The sequence below is a fragment of the Grammomys surdaster genome, unplaced genomic scaffold (genome assembly GCF_004785775.1).
Source record: "Grammomys surdaster isolate TR1022 unplaced genomic scaffold, NIH_TR_1.0 166, whole genome shotgun sequence".
NCBI lineage: Eukaryota > Metazoa > Chordata > Mammalia > Rodentia > Muridae > Grammomys > Grammomys surdaster.
In genome coordinates, this window is record NW_021604614.1 from 6,862,763 (window position 1) to 6,888,301 (window position 25,539).

A 25,539-nucleotide genomic window follows, 5' to 3' on the forward strand; every position below is an offset into this window, starting at 1 on the left:
TATGCAGCTTGGGATGACCTAGAACTTCTGATCTTCCTACCTCAATCTTCCAAAAGCTGATACTACTGGCATACACCACCATGCTCCATTAGTTAGTAGTCTGTGTGGGCCTGAAACCTGCAGCAAGCCTCTTGCCTCAGCCTCCAGAGTATTGGAATGACCAGCATACAAAACCATACCTGATTTAGCATGTGACCTAACCTATGCCCCCTACTTTGAGACAGGGCCTCACTACCTAGTTCCGGTTGGCCTGGAACTATGTTGACTAGGCTGCCCTTGAACTGGCAAATCTGCCTGTCTCTGCCTCCCAAGTGCTGAAATGTTTTGAAACAGGTTCATCTGAAACCCAGGCCTGGAACTCCAGCAATCTTCCTGCCTCAGCCTCCCGGGTGCTGCTGGGATGACAAGCCTGTCAACTTTCTGCTCCCCAATAAAGGTTTTATGTGTTTGGACCTTAGTACAGCTAGTGCTGACTCCAAGAAAATCACCTCTTCCTGCTAGTAGCTTAGCCAGAGGTGGTCCCGCCCATAAGCGTGATTGATGAGTCACACCTACCTCTCCCAATTGGCTCTACTCTTCCAGAAGGCGGGGACAAGACAGAGGGGCAGCAGACGCCATCCGGACCAGAAAAAGCCAGGACAGACCAGAAGGTACCTGTTCCCTGAGTCTGATCCACTAGGTCCAGGGAGCGTGGGACAGAGGGAACAAACAAGAGGGAACGCGAAGTCTGTGGTGCGCTTGCTGAGTGCTGCCCAAGTCCCGCAAGCCGAGCAGGTGTCCCAACTCTGTTCCCGTAGACCTCCCGAGGTGGTCAGTGTGGTCTTGTCTTCCAGAGTCGTAGGACAGAAGCTCCAGGAGGAGGAGGAACCGCCCAACATGGCATCGGAGGTGTGTAGGACTGGGGGGACCTTGCAAAGGAGCGGGGAGGAGCCAGTCGGTTTGAACCACGTATGGGGCCATCTCCTGCCACACAGACCTGCAGTGATCCTGAAATCCCCGACCACACTTCCAAGACTGGCTTTACGTAGACTCAGGGATGTCCGCGTCGTTATCTGCTATCGAGCGCCGCCAAGTGGCTTATGTGATGATCTCACTATTGGCCACTATGTCGGGCTGTATTCCCCTCTTTTGTTTTTGTTTTTTTGTTTTGTTTTGTAGTTTCTGTCTTGTTTTATAAGACAGGGTTTCCATGTGTAGTCTTGGAACTCGCTCTGTAGACCAGGCTTGTCCTCGACCTTAGAGGTCCACCTGCTTCTACCTCCCAGAGTGCTGGGATTAAAGGCATGAGCCACTGAGCCCGGAGTCTTCCCTGTTTTAAAAATTATTTTAAAATTTATATGTGTATGGGTGTGTCGCCTGCATGTATAGACGTCTGTGCACCACGTGTGTGGCTGCCCCCTGTGGAGGTCAGAAGAGGGTGTGGCCCACCGTGTGGATGATGAGAACCAAACCTGGGTCCTCTGGAAGAGAAGCCAGTGCTCTTAATGGCTAAGCCATCTCTCCAGCCCCTGTATTTCTTTCTTTGAGACAGCGGCTCACTTTAGCCCAGGCTAGACTGGAACTCACCTCTACCCAGACTGGCCTCAAACTTCTGACGATTCTCCTGGGTCCACCTACTGAGTGTTCAGATTCCAGGTGTGAGCTAAAAAACTTTCCGTTTACTTTTTTGTTTTTTGGTTTTTTTTCTTAGCATTATTTATTTGATTGTTTGTTAGTACACGAGTATGTACATCTGTGAGCATGGCACACATGTGGAGATCAGAGGACAACTTGGGGGAGCAGATTCTCTTTGCAACAGGCTTGGCCTTTACCCAATGAAGTACCTCACTTTCCTTACACCCTGCTTTTCACCCCACATCCTCTTGTCAGGCTCCACCCTATAGGATAACTCTCCTCCCATGCATTTGTTCCTGTGCATAGGAAAAGTTGAGTCCTTAAATTGTATCTGAGGTCTGTCTTATGCAACCAGCCAGGAGGTAGGGACCTCTCCCCATGGCCCTAGTGACCCCCCCCCCCCAGGGTATCACTGTCCTCTCCTTTGGGCCAGGAATTGCTGGCTTGTCTACCTATTTAGCGAAAAGTGTGCAAGACATAGGTCTTCCGTGTGGGCTCGATTGGTTTATCTGGAATAACGACAGCTATTGGGCTTCACCTGTAAGGGACGGATGGCGGAGCCATGACTTTGAACTCTCTGGGGAACGGTGACTGTAGGGAACCGGATGCCTGCATGTCCAGTCCCTTCTGGTCGTCATTAGCTGTCAAGTCACCGCCTTTCTCGTAGCTTAGCATTCCAATTAAAGATTTAACACCCCTTGCGTTACGGTGGCCTGATCTATTAGCTGCCGGGTCCTGGGGAGGGTCAGGAGCAAGGGCCGGACTCTGGAGCCAAACAGACAGGATTTGTACACAGGGCGAGCCTTGACCTCTAGGTCCTTTGTGAAGTAGGGGTGTTGGTGTCCACTTCATAAAAGGATGTACCTGCAGCGCCAACTGCAGCAGCCCATGCCTCTAAACCCAGCACTTGGGAGGCCGAGGCAGGAGGATCTCCATGAGTTCAAGCCCAGCCTGGTCTATAGAATGAGTTCCAGGACAGCCAGAGCTCCACGGAGAACCCCTTTCTTGAAAAACAAACAAACAAACCCCAAAAGTATTAATACTCCTACGTCTACCTCCCTAATGCTGGTATTACAGGTGACAGTAACTATTACTGAATACTGGTATTACTGGTGACCCAGCTAACAGTAACTATTCTGATGCTTCTCTTGGGCATCTAGATTGAATCTTGTTCGTTCCACACGGCCACCTCTGTGCCCTTTCATCTTCTCCCAGGCTCCTAGCCTGCACCAATGCCCTATCCATCTGTGTTGGTCCTTGCCCAGGTTGGAGACACCTCACTCTGACCTCCCAAGATCCTTTCAAAAGTTTTCCAGAGCTAAGTGTGGTGGCTCACACTTGCATCCCTATCCATTGGGAGGCTGAAACAAAAGGATCACTAATTTGAGGACAGCTTCAACTTTGTCATGAATTCTAGGTTAGCCTGAACTACGGAGCATGACCCTATCTCCACAAGCCAAAAAACATGGCTGGGGTTGTAAGCAGGTGTAAAACACCTGCTTAGAATCCCCCCCCCCGCACCCCCCAAGTAAGGGACTGGGATATGACTCAGTGGTAGAGCACCTGTGGTTCCCAAACATGGCCCTAGGTGAAATTCCAAATATAGGCGGGGATGGGGTTGAGGGGAGTGTGTGCCTGTAAGGTTGTTGATGGAACTGGAGCTCAGAGTTCCCTCCTGGAACACAGTGGTCTGGGCTGCAGATGACCTCAGCTTGCCTTAAGCCATTCTGTGGGTTGGTACTAATTGTTCTGGCGGCTGTTCTGCTTATTAAGGAGTTGTTATTACCAACAAACCAGGCACAGAGGCCGGAAATCTTGTTATTACCAACAAACCAGGCACAGAGGCCGGAAATCTGGAAAGAAAGCTGGTGGCAGGATCCTTCCAGGTCCTTCCCCTGCAGACTCCTTGACTTGCTCCCCATTTTGATCGTCAGGCCCTGACACACAGGCTCCAGGAGCCCGTGGAGATTTGAAATAGATCCAGCTTTTGTTGAGGCAGCTAAAGCTCAGGTGAAGAACCTCTCACAGAGCTGGGGAAGGTGTGGGGGGTGATGCTGGAAGCCAGTTCTGTGGATCAGAGTCCTTCTGACTGTTGAGCACCGAGGGTGTGGGCTCACAGCCAGGAGCCAGTACAAAGCGCATGCTCCCTTGACACACTTCAGGGCTCCGGAGGCAGTGTTGGTAAACTGCTTGCTTTGCAAGGGTATGGACCTGAATTTGGGCCCCAGTGCTGAAGAAGTTGAAGTTGTTGACCAGCCAGCCCAGCTAAATTGATGACTTCAGGATCAGTGAGAGATGGTGTCTCTAAGAACGTGGTGGCACACTTTAATCCCAGCACTTAGGGGGCAGAAGGTGATCTCTATGAATTCCAGACCAGCTTGATTTATTTAGTGTAGCCAAGGCTACAGAGTGAGGCCCTGTGTGATGGTTTGAATATTAACTAAGACACCCTGTCTCAAAAATAATAAATATCTATTATTATATTATTATAAATAATAAATACAAGGTAGAGCACAATTAAGGAAGACACTCAACACTGACCTCCGGCATTCTTGTGTGTGGGCACGTACACATGTACACACACACACACACACATACACACACAAAGCAGAGTGAACAGAGAGCACGCACCCTAACCCCGAACACCCCCCAGGCTTCCTTCAGTATGCATTCCCTTCGAAAACAGTATCAAACTAAATGCTCAAAACAGTGATTCTCAGTCTGTGGGTCACGACCCCTTTGGGGGTCGAACTTTCACAGGGGTTGTGTAAGACCATCAGAAAACGCAGATATTTACATTATGATTCATAGCAGCAAAATTACAGTTATGAAATAGCAACAAAAATAATGTTATGGTTGGGGGTCACCACAGCAGGAGGAACTGTATCAAAGGTCTGCAGCTTTAGGAAGGTTGCGAGCCACTGGCTTACAACAAGCCTATCTTGTGGGTGTAAACCTTGCTTGGTAAAGAGGTAGAACTGAGTTTTCAAGGAGTTATATGGTATACCCAAGGGGCAGAAACCTTATGACTCTAGTGGCTTTTGTACACACATGCACACGCACGCACACATTGCTAGCGATTGACACTCCATGTCCCTCACCACTGTTCCTACCACGCTTTTCTGCTGGTCCTGGATTGGCTGTTTCCTGAGTGTTCTGCATCCTTTCCTACTGCCTGTCCATATCCTGGCCTGTGTCCTTCTCTTTCCAAACAGGTGCCTCTCTGACCTATCTTGCTGCTCTCTGGTGGCTGGAGGTGGGGGATCAGCTAATGTCATTTTAGGAAAACGATACAAAACTAGGCGCTGGGCACAGTGGTGGTGATGCACGCCTTTAATCTCAACACTCTGAATGCAAAGGCAGGTGGATCTGTGAGTTCGAGGCCAGCCTGGTCTACAGAGTTCCAGGATAGCTAGGCTACAAAGAGAAAGCGGGTCTGGAAAAACAACAAAAACAAAATAACAACTACACAATGCGATCGGTCAGTTAAAGAAAAGTAGTTTTGGTGCAGTCCCAGGAATGCCACAAGCTCCCTGGTCTGTGCTATGTGATGAGAAAGAACCCTGACTTCTTTGTCTATCGAACCCCCTTGCATGCTCACCAAGTTCCTGAGCATCTGAGTTTCAATTGCCCTATTTGCCTATTTGTTCAGTGAGAATAATGTCTAACGCCTTCGCAGCCGCCACACACACACATCTACACACACACCCGCCACCACCCTTCCTGGCTAACTCTCCCAAGAGTCCCTTTTGAGAGTCTGTTCTGTTCCGCTCTCTTGGCCAGAGCGGGAAGCTATGGGGTGGCCGGTTTGTGGGCTCTGTCGACCCCATCATGGAGAAGTTCAACTCATCCATCTCCTATGACCGGAATCTGTGGAATGCGGACATACAGGGGAGCAAGGCCTACAGCAGGGGCCTGGAGGAGGCGGGGCTTCTCACCAAAGCCGAGATGCAGCAGATACTGCAAGGCCTGGACAAGGTAGGCTCCGTGTCACAAGCCACACCCTACAGCCATTCCCCTGGGAACCCAGGCTCCTAGCCAAAATCCCTAACCCCGACATTCACCTTTATTCCCTCCTGCTGATGCTGGAGATGGAACCCGGGGCTGTGTGCATGCTGAGTAAATGCTCTTGCCTGAGCCACGCCCCAACCCCTCATTGGGAGATTCTAGGCAACTGATTTGTTCTATCACTGAGCTTTGTCCGGGCTCTCATATCCTGGGGCACAAGCTATAGAATTCCAGGTTGTGTCACCCTGAAGTAAATAGATGACTTATACTTACTGCCACAGATGGCTGGCCCTATAGTTACCCCCTCTATCATTTTTATTTATTGATTTTTATTTCACATGCATTCGCATTTTGCCTGAATGTCTGTCTGTCTAAGGATGTCGGATACCCTAGAACTGGAGTTACAGACAGCTGTGAGCTGCCATGTGGGTGCTGGGAATTGAACCTGGATCCTCTCGAAGAGCAGCCAGTGCTCTTAACCCCAACCCACTCCACTGTCTTCCCAACTCAATCTTTTAATGACTCCTCATTGCTCATGACCAAGGTGGACTCTGTCTGAGATCATCCCTCAGGGATGGGGAAATATCCTATGGACCAGCTCCCCCATACAAGGGCATTTAACCATGGTGGAACGGGGACCAGGGCAGGAGACTCCTGGCTTCTGATGCCTAATTAACCTGATACCCTGGGTTGCTGCTACCTTCTTCAGGTGGCTGACGAGTGGGCCCAAGGCATCTTCAAATTACACCCTAATGATGAAGACATCCACACAGCCAATGAGCGGCGCCTGAAGGTATGACATACCCTTCTTCGTAACTGGTCTGTATCTCACTTTATCCCGTCACTAGGCATCCTTGACAGAGGACAAATGGCAAGAGACTTGGGGCAGGACAGGGGGTCCCTGGCATAGGGAAGGAAAGCCACAGGGTTGGCGAGGACCCCTTCCTAGACTTGAGTGTCACCACTTGAGCTGTGAGCAAGGGAGTTCCTAACCTCACGCCTCTTCACTCCAGGAACTCATTGGTGAAGCTGCAGGGAAGCTACACACAGGACGAAGTCGCAATGACCAGGTGTCCTGTCCCTCCTGCCCTCTTCTATGAACCTTTCGACTATGGGTACCCAGGAGGCTCTTGGGGGCTCAGCTGCAGTCCTGGTTCTCTAGGGAAGCAGCAAAGTTTACTCCCTGAGTTTGGCCTTCTCCTCTCCACAGGTGGTCACGGACCTCAGGCTGTGGATGAGGCAGACCTGCTCAAGACTCTCCACCTTCCTCAGAGTGCTCATTGAAACCATGGTAGACCGGGCAGAGGCGTAAGTCTCCTGGGGATGCTGCCACGGGAAATTTCTCCTTAGAGGGAATCTAAGCAAGGAATGAGTGCGGGTAACCCTAAACCAGCCATGCCAGAATATCTGTACCCAACATGGACCATGGTTCCCCAAGGGCTGCATAGTAGATAGGTCCTCCCTAGTCTTCCCCCGTCTGTATACTGTAGCTCCTCATGGGATCAGAGGTGAGTCCTTGTCCAGCTAGGGTAGAAGTGCACATGAACGGCTGGGAAGAAAAACATAATACTCAAGTGAAGGTCCGAAGACTCTCCCGCACCCTCCTGAGGGAGGAGAGTGTCAACATTCCACAGGCCCAGTTGGGTTTGGGTTTTTGTTTTTCAGGATATTTATTTGTGCTGTTGTTTCTTTTATATGTAGAAGTGTCTTGTCTGCATGTATGTATCTGTGCTACCTGCATGCCTGGTGCCTTGTGGAGGTCAGAAGAGAGCAGAAGCTCCCCCTTTTCACTCAAGCTGTGACTTAGCCATGAGCCACTGTGTGGGGACTGGACTCAAATCCCAGGTCTTTCTGCAAGACCAAGTGGTCTTAACCAATAAGCCGCCTTTCCAGTCCCACAGGCCCAACTATGACAGGCTCAACTCCCCTCATGAACACTGCAGCAGTTTGGCTCAGAGGATAGAGCCTTACAGCAGACACCTGGAGTCCCAGAGGGCTACCAGGCTCTGTTCTCCTCTGAATGTAAGACCTGGATGGCAGGGCTGCAGAGAGTTAAACATGGGGGCTGAGATATTAGGTGGACTCAGAGTTCTCAGAGCGATAAGGAGCGGGGCGTGACTTACCAGCTCCATTCCCTACCCAGGCCAGCCCAGTGGGCACCGGATAGCAGTGACTGTTTAAGGATTTTTGGAGACTGTTTAAGGATTTTTGGAGACTGAAGCTCCAGGTCCCCAAGGAAAGGTCTTGACTGAGCCCAAAGAAGGCAGTCACTCTACAACCCAGACTGTCCCATCTTGCTACAGGGAAAGGCAAATGAGAGAGCCAAAGGCTGCCTCCTTCCATCCTCATCCCGTGCCTCCATGTTCTGATGTCCCTGTGACTGGCTTTGTCCCCTTCAGACTTGACAAAGGAGACCCTGAAAAATCTTAGGTGGAATCAGAATTGGGGACGACGTCTCCCTTTCCTAACTCCCCATTCATAGACCTCAGCTAAGCGTGAATGCAAAGGCACATGAACTGAGGTAGGGATGGCTGCTGGGAAGAATGGGGGGAGGAGGGAGGGCTAGTGAGTACAGGAAATTGAGCATAGTGATGGTTAGACACTAAGGGTAGCCTGGGGCTTCCTATGTAGCCCAGGCTAGCCTCAAATTTCCTTTCTTTCTTTCCTTCTTTTTCCTCTTTCTCTGTCCTGTCCTCTCCTCTTCTTATTTATTTATTTATTTATTTATTTATAAGCTAGCCCAAGCCGGCTCCAAATCCACTATGTAACTGAACCTGACCTTGAACTCCTGGTTCTCCTGCCTCAGCCTCCCAATTGCTAGGATTACAGGTGTCCACCACCACAACCAGAGCTCGGGCTTTGTTTTTGAGACTGGGTCTCATCTGTAACCCAGACTGGCATCAAACTCACCATTTAGCCAAAGCTGGTCTCAACCTTGTGGCAGTCCTCCTGCCTCAACCTTCGGAGCACTGGGACCACACACAGACTCCCATCATCATGCCCTTTCTGGTTTAATCTTTGGGTTCACTGACTCACTTCCGGTTTTATCCTGTGGTGAGCATCTGGTCCCTTTTTTAGGCGGAGCACCACAGGTCGATTCTTATCTTCCCTGAAAAGAGTCTACCCTGTAGGGTTCCAGGTGTCCTAAGCAAGTCTTACCTGTCCCTGCCAGACCCTAATCCCTCAAGTCTCCTGCTTCCTCCCCTACTACAGGGAATGTGATGTCCTCTTCCCAGGGTACACACACTTGCAGAGAGCTCAGCCCATCCGCTGGAGCCACTGGATCCTGAGGTGAGCTGTGCGGAGCAGAGCAGGGACGGTAGAAAGCGGCCCTGACCGGGGTTTTGATGGAAGGGGAGGCTCCCTGGTGTCCTGCCACCAACTATCCACCCCTATTCCCTATTTCCCACAGCCACGCTGTTGCGCTGACGCGAGATTCAGAGAGACTGCTGGAGGTGCAGAAGCGGATCAATGTCCTGCCACTGGGGAGGTAAGGCAGTAGTCCTCATTGTCCAGGCCTGATGGAAGCTGAGGGTGTATTGCTACCAGATCCACAAGGGATCAACAAGGCTGAGGAAAGCTTGGTGATTAGAGGGAGGGACCTATGAAGCCCTGCCCCTTCCTCAGGGTCTATATAGAAACAGTTGTGGTTGCTAGGGGCGGGACATTTCTTCAGTGGTTAGGTTGCCCTGCTCCTATTGGTAACCACTCACGCATGCGCCTGTTAGCAACCCCAGTGAAACTTTCTGAGTCACCGACAAAGACATGAAACGTGTGTGTTGAGAAGAAGAAAGAATCTTCAGGGTAGGAAGAGGACAAGAGGCACAAACATGATTAAAATACATTCAACACATGTATGAAAATGGCACAATGAAATCCGATATGTATAGTATACATGCTAATTGAAAACTTTAGGATGGGTTGGAGAGATGGCGCAGTGGTTAGGAGCACTTGCTCCTCTTCCAGACGACTGAAGTTCAGTTCCTATCACCCACACTGTGCAGCTTATAACCCACCTGTAACTTCAGCTCCAGAAATCCAGCGCCCCCTTCTGGTCTCCATGAGCACTGCGCACATGTGGCAAACATTCACACACGCATATATGTACACACATAAGTAAGAATAATAAAAACAAGCCTTTAAAAAGAAAACAAAACCATAAAGGCTGGAGAGATGGCTAGGAGCACCAGCTGCTTTCCCAGAAGACCCAGGTTCCGTTCCCAGTGCTCACATTGGGTGGCTCACAACTGCCTCTAACCCCAGTTCCAGGGACTCAGAGGTCCTCTTTGACCTCGGTGGACACCTAAATGCACATGGTTCACATACAGACAAGAAAGCATACACATATAATGTTTTCAATAAGAGCTGGACCGCACTCTGCCTTTCAGATCTCTAACATGGGAATAATCAAACAAGAAAAATGCTGACACCCTAGCCAGGTTCTCATCTCTTACCATGTTCCCTGCATGGTGAAAGTCTTGGGGCCTTACAGTGGCCAGACCAGAAAAGGGGCTGAGCAACTAAGGCTTGCTTCTGGGTGTCGCATGTGTATGGTACTCAGAACCTCAATCTCTGTGAACCCTTGTCTCTGCAGTGGGGCCATTGCAGGCAATGCTCTGGGTGTGGACCGGGAGCTACTCCGTTCAGGTGAGGCACCTTGCTCATTCATCCTCCTCTGGAAACTGTCCCTCTTAACTTCTGCTGGTCTCAAAGAAACATGAGGTGACGTGTAGGTGGCATGGGGAACTTGTACCCACAGAGAAACACTAGGGGTCAAACACATGGGGCTATAGGTTCAACATGACTCAGTAGCCAGTGTTGGTTGAGACTTTGGGAGTCTGGCCCTGAGTAGTTTATTTTAGGCATATTTAAACACAGCACAGGGGGCTGGAGAGATGGCTTGGCAGTTAAGAGCACTGACTGCTCTTCCAAAGCTCCTGAGTTCAATTCCCAGCAACCACACTGTGGCTCACAACCATCTATGATAAGATCTGATGCCCTCGTCTGGTATGTCTGAAGACAGCTACAATGTACTCCTATAAATAAAATAAATAAATCTTTTTTTAAAAAAATAAACACAGCACAATTTGGTGAAAATTTTCCTGGTGATAATTAACTCAATCCTATAGGCACCATAAAACTTAAGACAAGACTACATTGAAACTCTTTATAAAGTACACAGGACAGCTCCCATAAAGATGGGTTCTACAGATTGACAAGCTCCTGATTAGAATCTGGGGGAGGATCCAGTGTGGTTTGAGCTACACAGTACAAAAAAAAAAAAAAAAAATCACGAGGTTATTAACTACATCCATTCCCAGGCTTCTGAGCAGAAAACAGGTTATACATCCCTCTCTTTGTAATCTAACCCTCTGTGTAACATTTCTGGTGCCCACAGCGGGAGGGCAGAGGCCTCATATCTTGCCTGTGGGTATTGAAACTAATGGAGTTGCCTATGTCAGGTGTACCTATTGCTGGAAGTATTTAGACCTCCGTCCCTCCTTGTAAGATCTGTTCAGAGATCCTCTTCCCCACCTCATACCCCTCTTCAATTTCCATTTCCAAGAAGGGGTCAAGGGTGAGGCTGGGCCTCCAGATATGGATACTTCTTGCCTTCCAGTTTAACTGTTTTTCCCTCCCTCACCCCCAGAACTGAACTTCGGGGCCATCACGCTCAACAGCATGGATGCCACCAGCGAGAGAGACTTCGTGGGTAAGACCTGCGAGTCCAGGGCTGGGGATGTACATCAGATAGGAGTGTGCTTGCTTAGTGTGCACGAAGCTCCGGGTTTGACCCCCCTCCCAACACTGCGTAAAATGGGTATAATGGTACACACCCGTAGTTCCGGCACTTGGGAAGTAGAGGCAGGAATATCAGTGATTGATGGACATCCTCTGCTAATTCAGTTGAGGCCAGCCTGAGCTATATAAGACTTTGTCACAAACAAACAAAACCAAAATAACTACTAGCAACGAAAAGGGCCAGCGAGATTACTCAGTAGGCAAAAAGGCAAGTAGTACTAAGCCCGATGAACCTGAGTTTGATACCCTGAGCCCCAAATGGTGGACAGAGAGATCTGACTCATGTGAGTTGTCCTTTGACCATCTCTGAGTGAACACATAAGAGAGCAAATGACAAAAAAAAAAAAAAGGCCTGCTGTCCCTTCCAGCTGAGTTCCTGTTTTGGGCTTCTCTGTGTATGACCCACCTCAGCAGGATGGCAGAGGACCTGATTCTGTACGCTTCCAAGGAATTCAACTTTGTACAGCTCTCAGATGCCTACAGGTAAGGCCCATATCTCAGTACCAACCAGAACCATTCCCTCCCATCCCATTGGACCACAGCCTTTGCCAGACCTGCCCAGCGCCTCTTGCCAGCAGGCCAGCTAGGCATAAACAGACCCATAAGTCCTAACACCTCTGTTCCCCCAGCACTGGAAGCAGCTTGATGCCCCAGAAGAAAAACCCAGACAGCCTGGAGCTGATCCGGAGCAAGGCGGGCCGAGTGTTTGGACGGGTGAGCTGGGCAGAGATGGGGGCAAGGCTTCCAGGACAGACCCAGTGGGAGTCCTCAGGGGACTTCATGTCTGGCTCAGGTGTCTCAGTGGCTCAGTGTCAATCTCCCTGCAGTGTGCTGGATTCCTGATGACCCTCAAGGGACTTCCAAGCACCTACAACAAAGACTTACAGGTATGCAGCTGAGGATGTCCTAAGGAGTCCTCTGGTCTGTGCCACATAAAGACTTCTCAGTGCTCTGATATAGCCAGACAAATACCCTTAGAATGGCTCCCTCCCATCCTGGGCACACAGTCTGTGACTACCCTCAGAAGTCCTCTGCCTCTCCTTGCTAGCAAGAAGTGCTAAGGTTACCCAGTGGAACAGGGAATGAGGTCTGGGGGAAGAGCAGGGCTGCGGGTCCCTTACCTGCCACACCCCTCCCAGGAAGACAAGGAAGCTGTGTTTGAAGTGTCTGACACCATGACAGCCGTCCTCCAAGTGGCCACCGGAGTCATCTCTACTTTCCAGGCAAGACTAGCCTTCCCCACCTTACCTACCTCTCCCTACGAGGCCCAGACTGGGATTTGCAGGGGAGGGGATGAGGGCAGAAGGTGGGGGGGGGGAACGGAAGGGGTTAGAAGCCAACGCCCCAGGTTTGGGCTAGAGTAGGTTTTTTGTTGTTTTGTTTGTTTCTTTGTTTTCTGAGACGTGGTTTCTCTGTGTAGCCCTGGGCATCCTGGAACTCACTCTGTACACCAGGTTGGCCTCAAACTCAAAAGATCCGCCTCCCTGCCTCTGCCTCCCCAGTGCTGGGATTAAAGGCGTGGGCCTCCGCCTCCGCCACCTGGCTAAGTCTTAACCCTATCTCAAAAGATAAAAAAAAAAAAAGATAAAAACAAACTAATAATGAAAATGTTTGAGCAGAGAGTGGACTGCTCGTGGGGGTGGGGGTGGGCTGCGGTTGGGGCATAACTCAGCGGCTGAGGACACAGTAGGGCAGGCTCCAGGGGGTCCCCCAAGCTCACTTTTTGCTGATCTCACACCTCCAGATTCATCGTGAGAACATGAAGCAGGCACTCAGCCCTGACATGCTGGCCACCGACCTCGCCTACTACCTGGTCCGCAAAGGGGTGAGTGCAGAGGAGCCGGGCATAGAAATAACGGTGTCCCCAAAGCAGTGCACTCGGGTCGCAGGAGAAACCAAGCTCCTGACCACCCTCTGCCTATGTATCTATGCCTATAGATGCCATTCCGCCAGGCCCACGAGGCCTCAGGCAGAGCTGTGTTCATGGCAGAGACTAAAGGAGTGGCTCTCAACCTGCTGTCGCTACAGGAGCTGCAGACCATCAGGTGTGGTGGACCCCCCTCCTGCTCACCCCACCCACGACCTCCCCTCACTCCCAACCCCGCACCCGCACCTGGATGTGCTGCATCCCGGAAGCTGATGCTGGCCAGCTGCAGGCCGGGATGCCCTGGCTACTCTGACCCCATCCTCTTTTTCCCCAGTCCCCTTTTCACGAGCGATGTAAGTCACGTGTGGGACTACAGACACAGCGTGGAACAGTACAGTGCCTTGGGTGGCACAGCGAAATCCAGTGTCGACTGGCAGATCGGCCAGGTGCGGGCCCTGCTGCAGGCCCAGCAGCCCTAGATTGCACCCACCCGAAGCTGCTCCCCAATAAAGTGGAGCCCTGAAGAGAACACCATAAGCATACACCTCTGCCTGTCGTCCTCATGAGTGGGCTTGGGGATTTGTTGAGCCGGCCAATGGGGTCATGAAGGAAGTAGAAAAAAAAATGAATGCCAATGCTAAGAGAGACAGGAATGAGAGTCGTTTCCTTCTACACCTTAAATCCCAGATCCCCCCCCCCCCCCCCCCCCCCCCGTGCAGGCAGCGTAGCTATGAATGCAATATCAACACAAGACCATAAACTTAAAGGCGGAGAGATGTGTCAGCACTTACTCTTGCAAAGAACCCGAGTTAGGTTCCCAGCACCCGGATAAGGAGGCTCACAAACCTCCTGGAACTCCAGCTGCGGGGGATCTGGTGCCCTCTTCTGGCTTCCATGGGTACTGCGCTCATGCCCACCACACACTCACTACGTACACATCAATTTTTTTAAAATTAATAATCGTTATGATTCGGGCCGTGGTGGTATACTCCCTCAGGAGGCACAGGTAGGCAGATCTCTGAGTTCGAGGCCAGCCTGGTCTACAGAGGGAGTTCCAGGATATCCAGGGCTACACAGAGAAACCCTGCCTCAAAAAAGAAAACAACCTTTTTTTTAATCACAAGGGTCTGGGGCTACTGAGATCCTATCTCAGTAAAACACATCAAATAAAAACACAATACAATGCCACTGGGACACTAGTCTCCACCTGACAGATCAGGGGAAGTGAGAACGGAGGACAGGGGAGGAAAACCCTCACTTGCGTTGGAGGCAGACTGATGGAGAGGCTAGGGGAAGCACCTTGATCATCCTGGGTGGAAGAAGCCCATTCTTAGGGACACGTGGAACAGGTTGGGGGACCTTTGTTGTAGCCTTGCCCAGAACATCACAGAAAGCAACCTTTCAGTCATTCCTGGGGAAGCAAATAGGTATAGCACAGTGTCTAAATGCATGGTATGAACTTGACCCTAGGCAATATGAACTAGAGCTACAGGCAGTGCTGTGGAAGTTTTGTTGTGTGTGTGTATGTGCGTGTGCGTGTGTGTGTGTGTCTGTCTGTCTGTCTGTCTGTCTGTGTGTGTTGAGTCAGGGCTTCACGGAGCCCAGGCTGACCATGAGCTCACCAAGTAGTTAAGGTTGACCTCGAACTCCAGATCTTCCAATTTACACCTCCCTGATCCTCGGATCATAGGTGTGTAGGTTTATGTGCTGCTGGTGGGTGGGAGGAACACAGGGCTTTGTGCATGCTAGGCAGGCATTCTACCAGCAGAACCCTTCAAATGAGTCAGCACCAAGCCTGATGACTGACAGCAATCCCCAGGAGACAACCAACTACCAATTCTCACAAGTTGTCCTCTGACCTCTCATGCGTGTCACAGCATGAGCACCCCCAGACATTAATTCAGTATCCCACACTGGCTGCTCTTCCAGAGGACCCACGTTCTGTTCCCAGAACCCACATGGCAGCTCACAACTCCAATTCTAGGGGATCTAACCCCCTCAACTAGTCACCGTAGGCACACATGTGGCATCTATTCACACACACTCAAGTTAGTAAAAACAATAGAGACAAATCTTTTTTTAAAGTACTAAAGGGCAGCCGGGCGGTGGTGGCGCACGCCTTTAATCCCAGCACTTGGGAGGAAGAGACAGGCGGATTTCTGAGTTCGAGGCCAGCCTGGTCTACAGAGTGAGTTCCAGGACAGCCAGGGCTATACAGAGAAACCCTGTCTCGAACCCCCCCCCAAAAAAAAAAGTACTAAAGGGTGCTAGAGAGAGGGTTCAGGAGTTACAAGCACTTGTTACTGTCACAGAGGACCTGAGTTTGGTTCCCAGCACCCACACAGTGGCTCCCAACCACCTGTAACTCCAGTTTTAGAGGATCCAATATCCTGTTTTAACCTCTACCTACACAAGGCACACATATGATGCATATACATACATGCAGGAAAAACACTCAAACTAGAATAAGTCTAAAAATTATTTTAGAATAAATAAGACTTTGGTCATCTACGATAAGCGACATGCCTAGTATATTAATTAGGGTTTCTTCCCGAGATGTGGGCAACTTTTTTACTTTATTAATTTATTAGTTGTTGTTGGTTTGGTTTTTCTTTTTTTTAAAGATTTATTTATTTATTTTATTTATGAGTATACTGTCACTGTCTTCGGACACACCAGAATAGGGTATCCAATCTCATTACTGATGGTTGTGAGCCACCATGTGGTTGTTGGGGTTTGAACTCAGGACCTCTGGAAGAGCAGTCAGTGCTCTCAACCGCTGAGCCATCTCTCCAGCCCCTGTTTTTTCAAGACAGATTCTCATTATATAGTTCTGCTGTCCTGGAACTCACTATGTAGAGATTAGGCTGGCCTAGAACTCATGGAGATCTTTTTGGGGAAAACAAAAAAGACACATACCCTCCAGGGTGTCGTGCATGCTAGGCAAACAGTCAAGCTATGTCTTCAACCTTGAATTGTTTTCATTTATATTTATTTTTAATTTTTTTCTTTGATTTTGTTTTTTGTTTGTTTGCTTCCTTGCATTTTGTTTTTTGAGGCAAAGTCTCCTGTAGCGGAGGCTGGCCTTTCAGGTCAGGATGACCTTGAACTCCTGACCTCAATCCTCTTGTCTCCCTCTCCAGAGCACAGAGATCACAGGTCTGGATCACCACGCCTGACTTATGGATGCTAGCAATGGAACCCAGGGTTTTCTTGCATGCTAACCCCAGTATAATGAATCCTTTTAAAAAAAAATTAGATTTATTTATGTATAAGAGTCTGTGTGTGTGTGTGTGTATGTGTGTGTGTGTGTCTGTGCACGTGCAGGCGTGTTGCGTGCCACATGTGTGCATGTTCAACTGAAGTCTGAAGAGGGCATCTGATCCCCTGGAACTGGAGTTATACACGGTTATGAGCCTCTTGATCTAGGTGCTGGGGACCAAGCTGGGGTCCTCTGAAAGAGCATCAAGCCCTTTTCCTCCCCCCACCCCCCAAGACGGAGTTTCTCTGTATAGCCCTGGCTGTCCTGGAACTCAGTCTGTAGACCAGGCTGGCCTCGAACTCACAGCTGCTTGTCTCTGTCTCCCCAGTGCTGGGATTAAAGACGTGCGCCACCACCGCCCGGCTGCATCAAGCCCTCTTAATTGCTGAGTCAGCTCTCCTGCGCGCATCCATGATTCCTTCCTAGGCAACTTTTCTCTTCCTGCCCAGTCTCTAGTGATTTCCCACCCTGCCGATTTTTACCAGACCTTGAACCACAAAGTCTTTGAATCATTTGTTATCTGTAGTTACATGGCCGTTCTCTACCTTAAAACATCTACTTCACTGCCAAGAGCTGCTCACTCTACTGTAATAGCTGGCCGCTTCGACAGTCAGCCACAGTTGAGATATTCCTTCACAAGATTCAAGAACAGATTTTCTCCTGCCCCTAGAGGCGTTACAGGTGTGGCTGTTGTGTCACATGTGCGTCAGTAGGTGGCATCGAGGAGACAGGCTATGTCTACGCTCAGTGTTGTGATCTATGAACGTCTGGATGGTTAGTAGCCTAACATTCCTTGAAGCAAGCAAGCCCGAGACGATCAGCAGTCCAGCACCAGGCAGGTCTAGACAGGCTCCCAGAACAGGAAGACACTGGAGACTAGAAGAACCCCACTGATCCTGGATGGGAGTGAACCGGAGACTGATGACCCTTGCCTGGGGCCACTTGAGCAGGCTAGGTGAGGAACAAGCTTGAGACAACCACCAGACTGGTACCATGGTGCCCCAAACAGGGAGCTACCCTGAGATGACCACCAGTCTGGCATTGCCCAGGCCTCAGGGGACAGATCATGCCCAATATGACCCCTGCCTGGCACCATAACGCACAAGTGGGATATAACAATCCTGAGACAACCCCAAACACTCAGAGACCCTGAGCACCACCAAGAGGTGTAAATAAGTGGTGGGGAAATGGAAGAGAAAGAGAAACAGAAGGATGTGGACACAATGAAGAGAAGCAGAACTGGAGACCTGAGGGTAGTGAGGAACAACCTGACATGAATATCTAGTGATGGCATCTGAGACCATGATGGAATCCCGGCTGTGCAGAACTGGCCCCACCCCTCACCTGGGAATCATGGGAGAGCTTGCCCTGGAGGCATGAGAGCAGGAGAGCTGGTCCTGCCCCTCACCAGCTGCAGAGCTTGGGAGAGCAGGCCCTGCACCTTGCCTGGGCAGCACAGTAGAGCTGGCCCCAAAGGCATGAGCATGGGAGAGCTAGCCCTGCCACTTGTCTGCCATGTGGTGACATGGGTGAGGGGGAAACATCCTGTCACCTATAGCAGAGAGAAGAGCTGGTCCCGAAGTCATCAAAGCAGGAGAGCTGGCCCTGTCCCTCATGTTTTGGCACCTAAGCAGTATGGCAGGAAGCTGACCGTGGATGTGAGGGTTATAGTTGAGCCAGCCCCAAGGGTATGAGTGTTGGAGAGCTGGCCCCACAACTCATCTACCATGCCTTGTGGCAGTGTGGGTGAGGGAGAGATGCCCTCCCCTCTCCTTGCCTCTGATCACCTACGGCAGGCAGGAGAGCTGGACCTGAAGTCATGAGAGCAAGAAAGCTCACCCTGACCCTCACCTGCTGGAGTACTTGGGAGAGCAGGCCCTGCACCTCACCTGGGAATCAGGATAGAGCTGTCCCTGGATGTGGCGATTGCAGGTGAGCTGGTGTGACGGCATAAGCACAGGAGAGCCAGCCTTGCCTCTTGTTTTCTGGGCTATGACACAGACTAGGGTGAGATGCCGTCCTCCCCTCCCTCATCTCTTGCCATCTACGGTAGCTGGCCCCAGGGTCATAAAAGTTGGAGAACTGGCCATGTACCTCACCTGCTGTAATACTCGGAAGACCCGGCCCTGTACCTCAACTGAGCAGCAAGGTCAAGCTGGCCCTGGTTGAGGGGGTTACAGGTGAACTGGCCCCAAGGACATAAGAGCAAGAGCCAGTGGACTGACCAGTTCAGATACCTCTCAGCACCAGATCCAGGGCTTTGAATTAGCCCACCACGACATCTAACCCATCGATGAATTGCTGGGGAGCATGAAGGCACTGGTCCTACATATTCAATACTATAGGACCTCCATGACACAGGGCAACAACAGAATATCTAAGAGGAATCCCAGTGAGGTTCCAGTATTGTTAGAGTAGCAGAAGCCAGAGGCCTCGTATCAGATCTAAGAGTCATTGCAATGAACATTTGCAAGCAACAGTGCGCCACACTACAGCTTCCACAATGAGATTTTTTTTTCTCTGTTGGGGGAAGGTTGCAAGGGTGAAGGGCAGGTACGAGGGGAGCAGGAGATGAATGGGATTGTGGTTTGTAATGTGAAATTCACAAAGAATCAATACAAAGTTAAAGAAGAAGAACAGGAGGAGGAGGAGTGGACTGTCAGGTTTGTTGGAGGAGGGAACTAAGGAGAGCAGGGGCCTGATTGGTCATCCCTAATTCTCCTCCTCTGGTATCCATCTCTTGCCGGCTGAGGAACAAGAACTGTGACGTAATAGATCATCTACAGCCAGGTGGTGGTGCACACCTTTAACCACAGCACTCAAGAGGCAGAGGCAGCCAGATCTCTGCGAGCTCTAGGCCAGCATGGTCTACAGAGCAAGTTCCAGGACAGACAAAACTAGAGAGAAAGAAAGAAAGAAAGAAAGAAAGAAAGAAAGGAGGAAGGGAGGGAGGGAGGGAGGGAGGGAGGGAGGAAGGAAAAGTTGAGCAAGCCATGGAGAGCAAGCTAGTAAGCAGCACCCCTCCATCAGCTCCTGCCTCCAGGTTCCTGCCTTGAGTTCCTGCCCCAACTTCCCTTTCCTCCCCAAGTTGATTTTGGTGATGGTTTTATCACAGCACTAGAAGCCCTGACTATGGTACACCCCTTGGTTGGCTGGCTTCTGGTTTCTGCTTCGAACTGTGCAAGTCAAGAACTTGAACACATTGAACTCCTCTCAAGATTTCCTCATGAGACATTGCTCCATTTTTCCAAGAAGTAGCTCCAAAAAAAAAAAAAAAGACTTTAAATGGCCAATAAGCCCTGTTTACAACCAGAATGTCTGTGACCTTTGAGTTTGGCCTTATCAGCTCTGCTGTCTATGTCTGAATCTGAACAGTGCACCCCAGAAAAATAAAACACCTTAAAAAAAAACAGTTTCATTACAAAAGAAAATTCTTTAAGATAAGAGGAATACATGAACCAGCTCATTTTTCAGTCTTTAAACTCTGCTTCATATTTAAACTCTGATCGGTCTTTGAATCTGGTTCTAAATGACATTGTTGGAGTAATGTAACTTAAACATGATCACCGTCTCAGCACTGGAAGGTAGAGACAGGGGGACCTGGCAGGAGTTCAAGGTCATCCTGGATTAGCTACTGAGTTGAATGCCAGTAGGAAACATATGAGACCAGACCTCCAAAAGGGGGCAGGGCTAATGAGATGGCTCAGCAGGTAAAGGTGCGTGCTGCAAAGCCTCATAACTTGACGTCAATCTCCAGGACTCAGTGGAGGGAGAGATTCAACTCCCACAGGTATCCTCTGACCTCCACACTCACACCATGGCACACACACACACACACACACACACACATACACACATAAGGAAACATTTGTAATTTTACTTATTTATTTGAGAGGACTGAACCAGGCTGACTCTATGACAGGTTTCAAAATGGCAGTTCAGGAGACTAGGCCCAAGCTTCTGTTTCCCAAAACTGGGCAAGTCAGTTACTGGAAAAGCCACAGCCCAGGGTCAGCCAATCAGAAGCAGCCCAGCCATCAGAAGCTACACCATCACCTGGGCTAAGGCAAGAGCAGTGTGTTAGCAACAGTTTCCAGGCTTCCCCAGCAACAGTTTCCAGCCACCCCCTTCCCCCAGTAATGATTATGGAATGTCACCAGAACCCTAACCAAAGACATCCATACTGAGATATCCAATCAAGATAAAGGTCACCTACCCATCCCTCGAATTCCCCTAATCGGCCTTAAGTTGAGCCCGAGAGCTCACCTAGGTGGCACCATCTTGGTGAACAGCTTTCTCCCCATTCCCTCTCTGAGAAGGAGAGGCCCACCCTAAGTATCACCCCATCCTGGCACATCAAATCTCTGTAAGACTAGGCAGATCCTCTCTCACTGAGGACAGACAAGGCAGGCTGGTTAAGGGAACAGGATCCACAGACAGGCAACAGATTCAGCACTGAGACAAGTCATTTCTCTGTGTCAATGACTGGCTGGCATGTTATAGCAACAATATGAACAATATGAAATGGCCAGCAGGCATGGAACAAAATAGCTACAGTTATTCTAGGGTGGGGGTGGGGGAGTCAGACCACATTGCTTTGATGCTGCTGTGGCAAAATACTGACAGAAGCAATTTGCAGGAGGAAGGATTTGTTTTGGTTCACAGATTCAAAATAAATAGATGTAATAAAGTAAAAATAAATATAACCTTTATAGACTGGGCCCTAGTAATCCACTTTCTCCAGGTAAATCCCACCTCCAGAAGGGACTATGGCCACCCCCAACAAGTTTTCAAAGAATGAACATGTAGAAGACACTCTCATACTCAAACTGTACCTGTCAGGAGACACTTGGGCCTGAGGTTATGAGTTTCTCTAAGGGGACAGCCAAAACTAACAATGCCCATGTGGACAGCTGTCTTAGTGAGTTCTTGGTTGTCGGGCAGTGCTCGCACCTAGGGATCTCGGGCTGACGGACCCGCCACAGACGGGATTGGCGGCGGATGGCGTCAGCTCCAGGCCGGGCCAGCGAGGGTGGGCGAGCAGACTCCAGGGTCCGGGGCATGGAAGGAGCCAGCCAAGCTGGCCCAGGGTCTTAGGCAGGCGGCGGGGTGGGGCTCGTGCTCCACGACGGCCTCTGGTCACCCAAAAACCCCAGAAGCGGGGGGGGGGGGCAATGAAGGAGAGTGCAACTGTGAACCAGGGCACAGCTCAAACACACCTTTCAGTCGCGTGGAGCGGGACCTCCGTCCCAGTCCCCAAAAGCGAGAAAGCGTTATCAGCTCTTTTAGTTCTCTCCTTCCGGGGGTAGCTCGTGAGAGCCCACAGAAGAAAAGTGTTTCAGCTCTTTTAGCTCTCTCCTTCCGGGGGTAGCTCGTGAGAGCCTAGGGAAGAAAGGTGTTTCAGCCCCTTCAGTTCAGCTCTCGCTCTTCCCGCTGAGGAGAGAGGAGAGAGTTGTCCTTTGAAATGCGCGACTGGCCAGGCGAAGCACTCCGACAACAGGAGACCTTGTACCACACAGCAGTAGTCCTTTAATTTGAGCTCTGGAGTTATATATATACACAGTTTCGGGGAAAGAACAGGTAGCCCCTATTGGTTTGGCTTGAGGGTTTGGGGATGCCTTATTTGCATGGAGGTGTTATCCTACGTGACAAGGGTCACGGGTCTCTTTGTGGGAAGCAGAAGCTAAGAGGGCCATACTGCGTGGGAAATCTGAAGCAACCTTCCGTCCTGTGACCCTTTTCAGGCCGAGGTCTCCGGGGCTTCGAAGATTTCTACCAAGCTTTCTGGCTTTCTCATAGCCCACTGCCCCACACTTGGTGATATCTAGGACATCTGATAGGATGACAGGATAATGTGACCTTATCTTTAGGATGAGGGGATATCTGATGCTACACTTGTTGTCTTAGTTATCTTTAATTGTCTCGTAGAGTCATCTAAGAGGAAAGCCAAGATTTAGGAATTGCCTAAAATCAGATTGGCCTGTGGGCAAGTTTGTAGGAGATTACCTCACTAACTGATGAGGTGATTTGAATAAGAATGACCCCATAGATTCATATATTTGAAAACTTAGACACAAGGAAGTGACTTTATTTGAAAGGATTAGAAGGATTCGATATGGCCTTGTTGGAGGGAATGTGTCTCTGGGGGTGACACACCACGTCTAGTGAATTAGCTTTTTCATGAATTCTAACAGAATGAACCATAATGTAATGAGACAGGGTCTAGGAAGACTTAGGCCACTCCTGGAATGTCTTTAATGATTATATCTTATTCCCAGACCTGTCCTCTTCTGTCCTCTTTCTTTTTTCTCTGCTTCCTGGTTGCTGTGAGGTGAGCTGCTTTTCTCTGTCATGATCTCTGCCTTCCAATATGTGTGACCTGAACCAACCAGGTCAGGAAACCACAGACTCTGTGTGTGTGTGTGTGTGTGTGTGTGTGTGTGTGTGTTGACACCTGTTCCTTTTCACATAACTGTAGCCATTTTGTATTCAGTCTCCATTTTGCTCATAAGGTGAAATTAAGTTCAGGTTCTCAGATTCCATTTCCCAGAAGTGTTTATCCATAGCTGACATTGAAGAATGCTACTAATAATCCAACAAGTTATGATTATAATACTCATACTGTGTTATCTCAATGATCTGAAACTCTCCTGTTCACCCCCTGTCCACCACCCCTCTTCACACAGGACCAATCAGAAAGAAAGCAAGGTACTGAAGAGTAACTATCGGTAGCTGCCTCTGCATTTCCTAAAGAGGAAGATGAAGAGTTAGACCTTGAATATGAGAGAAAGAAAGGGTTTCAGAAAAGCAGTTGTCCTCTGTCCAGGATGCATTAGCAAAAGAGAAGCTATTTTAGAGCTATTCTAGGAACAGGAGGAAATTGGGAGACGTCTTGCTTTCTCTCTGGCTCATACTGGAGAAATCCTTAGTTCTATCTATTGTCTGTCTTTGGCTCACCAATCTGTCCACATGTGTCAATTGTCTGTTTTTGTTTCATTATTTGAATGATTGTTGTTCTGTGTTTCATGTTCAAAAGAAAAATGGTTAAAACCTTGTCAGCTAGCTATCCACCCCTTGATTTAGTTTAACTTGTTTAAAAGGCAGTCTTTATGTGCACAGCAGAAACTGATAATTTACCCTGCACCTGTAACTAGGAGTCAAGCTGAGCTGGAGAAACCTTTCCAGGAACTGATTGTCTGCATAAGCTGCTCTTAAAGGGGCCAGCAGCTGTTTGGTTCTATGATAAGAAAGCTGATAGTTGTTTTTCCTAGAAAAAAATCTGTGACAGTGTTTATTGGGTTCATCAAGTGACAAGGTGCTTTTCCTGCTGCTCCTCGGCTCTGACTGGGGCTCCAGCTAGCTAGATGTGCAAGCCCTGGCACCCACGAGATGCCAACGTAGGGGATGGCTTTGCCAATCCCCCACACTGCATCCACAAAGCTTGGCTGAACCCCAGACAATATCTGCCATCCTCACAGTACCCGGTAGAAATGAGACTCTTAAAGCTTAATGATTACCTAAAGGATTTATATATTTAGAAATGCTCAATCAACAAGAAGCCCCATACAATTAGAATTGTTACCGCAATTACATAACCTTTTGATATGAATAACTACCTGAGACTGCTAGAGACACGAGGGTGACATTCATAACCTTCTTGCCTCCCCCTATCGCTAGTCTCCTCCTCTTCCTTCTCCTTCCAACTCTTTGCTCCTTCCACATTAGCTCCTCCCCAATTACTGAGCTTTGTTGCAAATATAATAGAGGAAATGATCCTGCTACAGCTAAGACCTCACCTTAAGCTTGCCACAAGAGAACTTAAACCTCTGTTTGATAGTCTTAAGGGGAAAGCAAATCCTAATTCCCCTGGACAATTAACTGATGAGCGACAAATAGCTTTGCAGAAAGTAGAGGAAGCCATTAGACAATATTATATAGACCAATCAACTGTTGGCTGTCCCACAACAGTTCTTTGGCAAAAGGAACCATTCATGTGGATTCTTCATCTGCAAGTAAAGTTTAAACATCCTATTATGAAATTGTTGCTGGGTTAAGTACAGAATTGTAGGATAGAATCCTGAAAGTATTTTGGATGAAATGTTTACTCCTTATTTCAAACAGCAACTAAACTGGTTATTGAAGAGTACCGATATTTGGCCTATTGCATGGCAAAATTTTTAGGCAAATTTGATAATCATTATCCAAAAGACAAGTTGTTACAGTTTTCCTCTATGCATGCTTTTGTATTTCCTGTAAACTTATGCATGTAACCCATAGAAAATGTGTTTACTGTATTTATAGACAGCTCATCTAATGGAAAGGCGGTATGTGTAATTGGATCACATGTTCATTTTTTTGAGTTTCTCCCTACTTCAGCACAAATAATTGAACTGCATGCTGTAACCACTGTTTTTGAAACGTTGAAAAATCAAGCTTTTAACTTGTATACTGATAGCCAATACATAGCTCATGGTTTATATTGCTTGAAATTGTTCCTTTTTTAGATACTGCTAATTCTCAAATTTTGCAATTATTTATGCAAATACAACATAATTTAAGAGAACATACTGTTCCTTATTTTGTAAGACATTTAAAGCTCATACTGGACCCCAGGGCAATGCCACAGCAGATTTGTATACCAGGCAGATTATAGGCCTTACACAGGAACAATTGGCAATACAATCTCATTCTTTTATGATCAAAGATAGTAATAGCTTGAGATAATAATTTGATATTTGTAGAGAATGTGCAAGGCAAATTGCAAAACCTTGTTCTCAGTGTCCTCAATTTCTTCATAATGGTGTTAATCCTTGAAGATTTATACCTAATCCTTATGGCAAATGGATGTTACTCATTTCTAATTTTGAAAAATTAAAATATGTACATGTGACTTGACACCTTTTCAGACTTCCTAGTTGCAACTGCTTTAACAGGAGAAGCAACTAAAAGTGTAATTGGTCATTGCCTACATTATTTTTCTATGCTT

General features: G+C 48.8%; 1 protein-coding gene and 1 non-coding gene across 2 annotated transcripts; both read left to right on the forward strand.

Annotated features, from left to right (window-relative positions):
* The first annotated feature begins 567 nt into the window (after window positions 1-567).
* Window positions 568-13,936, forward strand: Asl (argininosuccinate lyase). Its single transcript, XM_028766008.1, has 17 exons — window positions 568-650; window positions 834-888; window positions 5,398-5,592; window positions 6,332-6,415; window positions 6,636-6,692; window positions 6,833-6,930; window positions 8,836-8,913; window positions 9,035-9,112; window positions 10,217-10,269; window positions 11,273-11,335; window positions 11,793-11,907; window positions 12,054-12,138; window positions 12,252-12,311; window positions 12,564-12,647; window positions 13,169-13,249; window positions 13,363-13,469; window positions 13,626-13,936. The coding sequence occupies exons 2-17, from the start codon at window positions 877-879 to the stop codon at window positions 13,768-13,770; spliced, it is 1,395 nt and encodes a 464-aa protein (XP_028621841.1). The 5' UTR covers window positions 568-650; window positions 834-876; the 3' UTR covers window positions 13,771-13,936.
* A 3,276-nt stretch (window positions 13,937-17,212) lies between these two features.
* On the forward strand, window positions 17,213-17,344 carry LOC114620210. The gene has a single exon (XR_003711290.1). It is a non-coding gene; the product is annotated as a small nucleolar RNA SNORA17 (small nucleolar RNA).
* Window positions 17,345-25,539: the final 8,195 nt, after the last annotated feature.

Coding starts and splice junctions, on each gene's coding strand:
- Asl (XM_028766008.1), top strand. Junction 6,416..6,635: donor CCAATGAGCGGCGCCTGAAG/GTATGACATACC, acceptor TCTTCACTCCAG/GAACTCATTGGTGAAGCTGC. Junction 12,139..12,251: donor CGGGCCGAGTGTTTGGACGG/GTGAGCTGGGCA, acceptor ATCTCCCTGCAG/TGTGCTGGATTCCTGATGAC.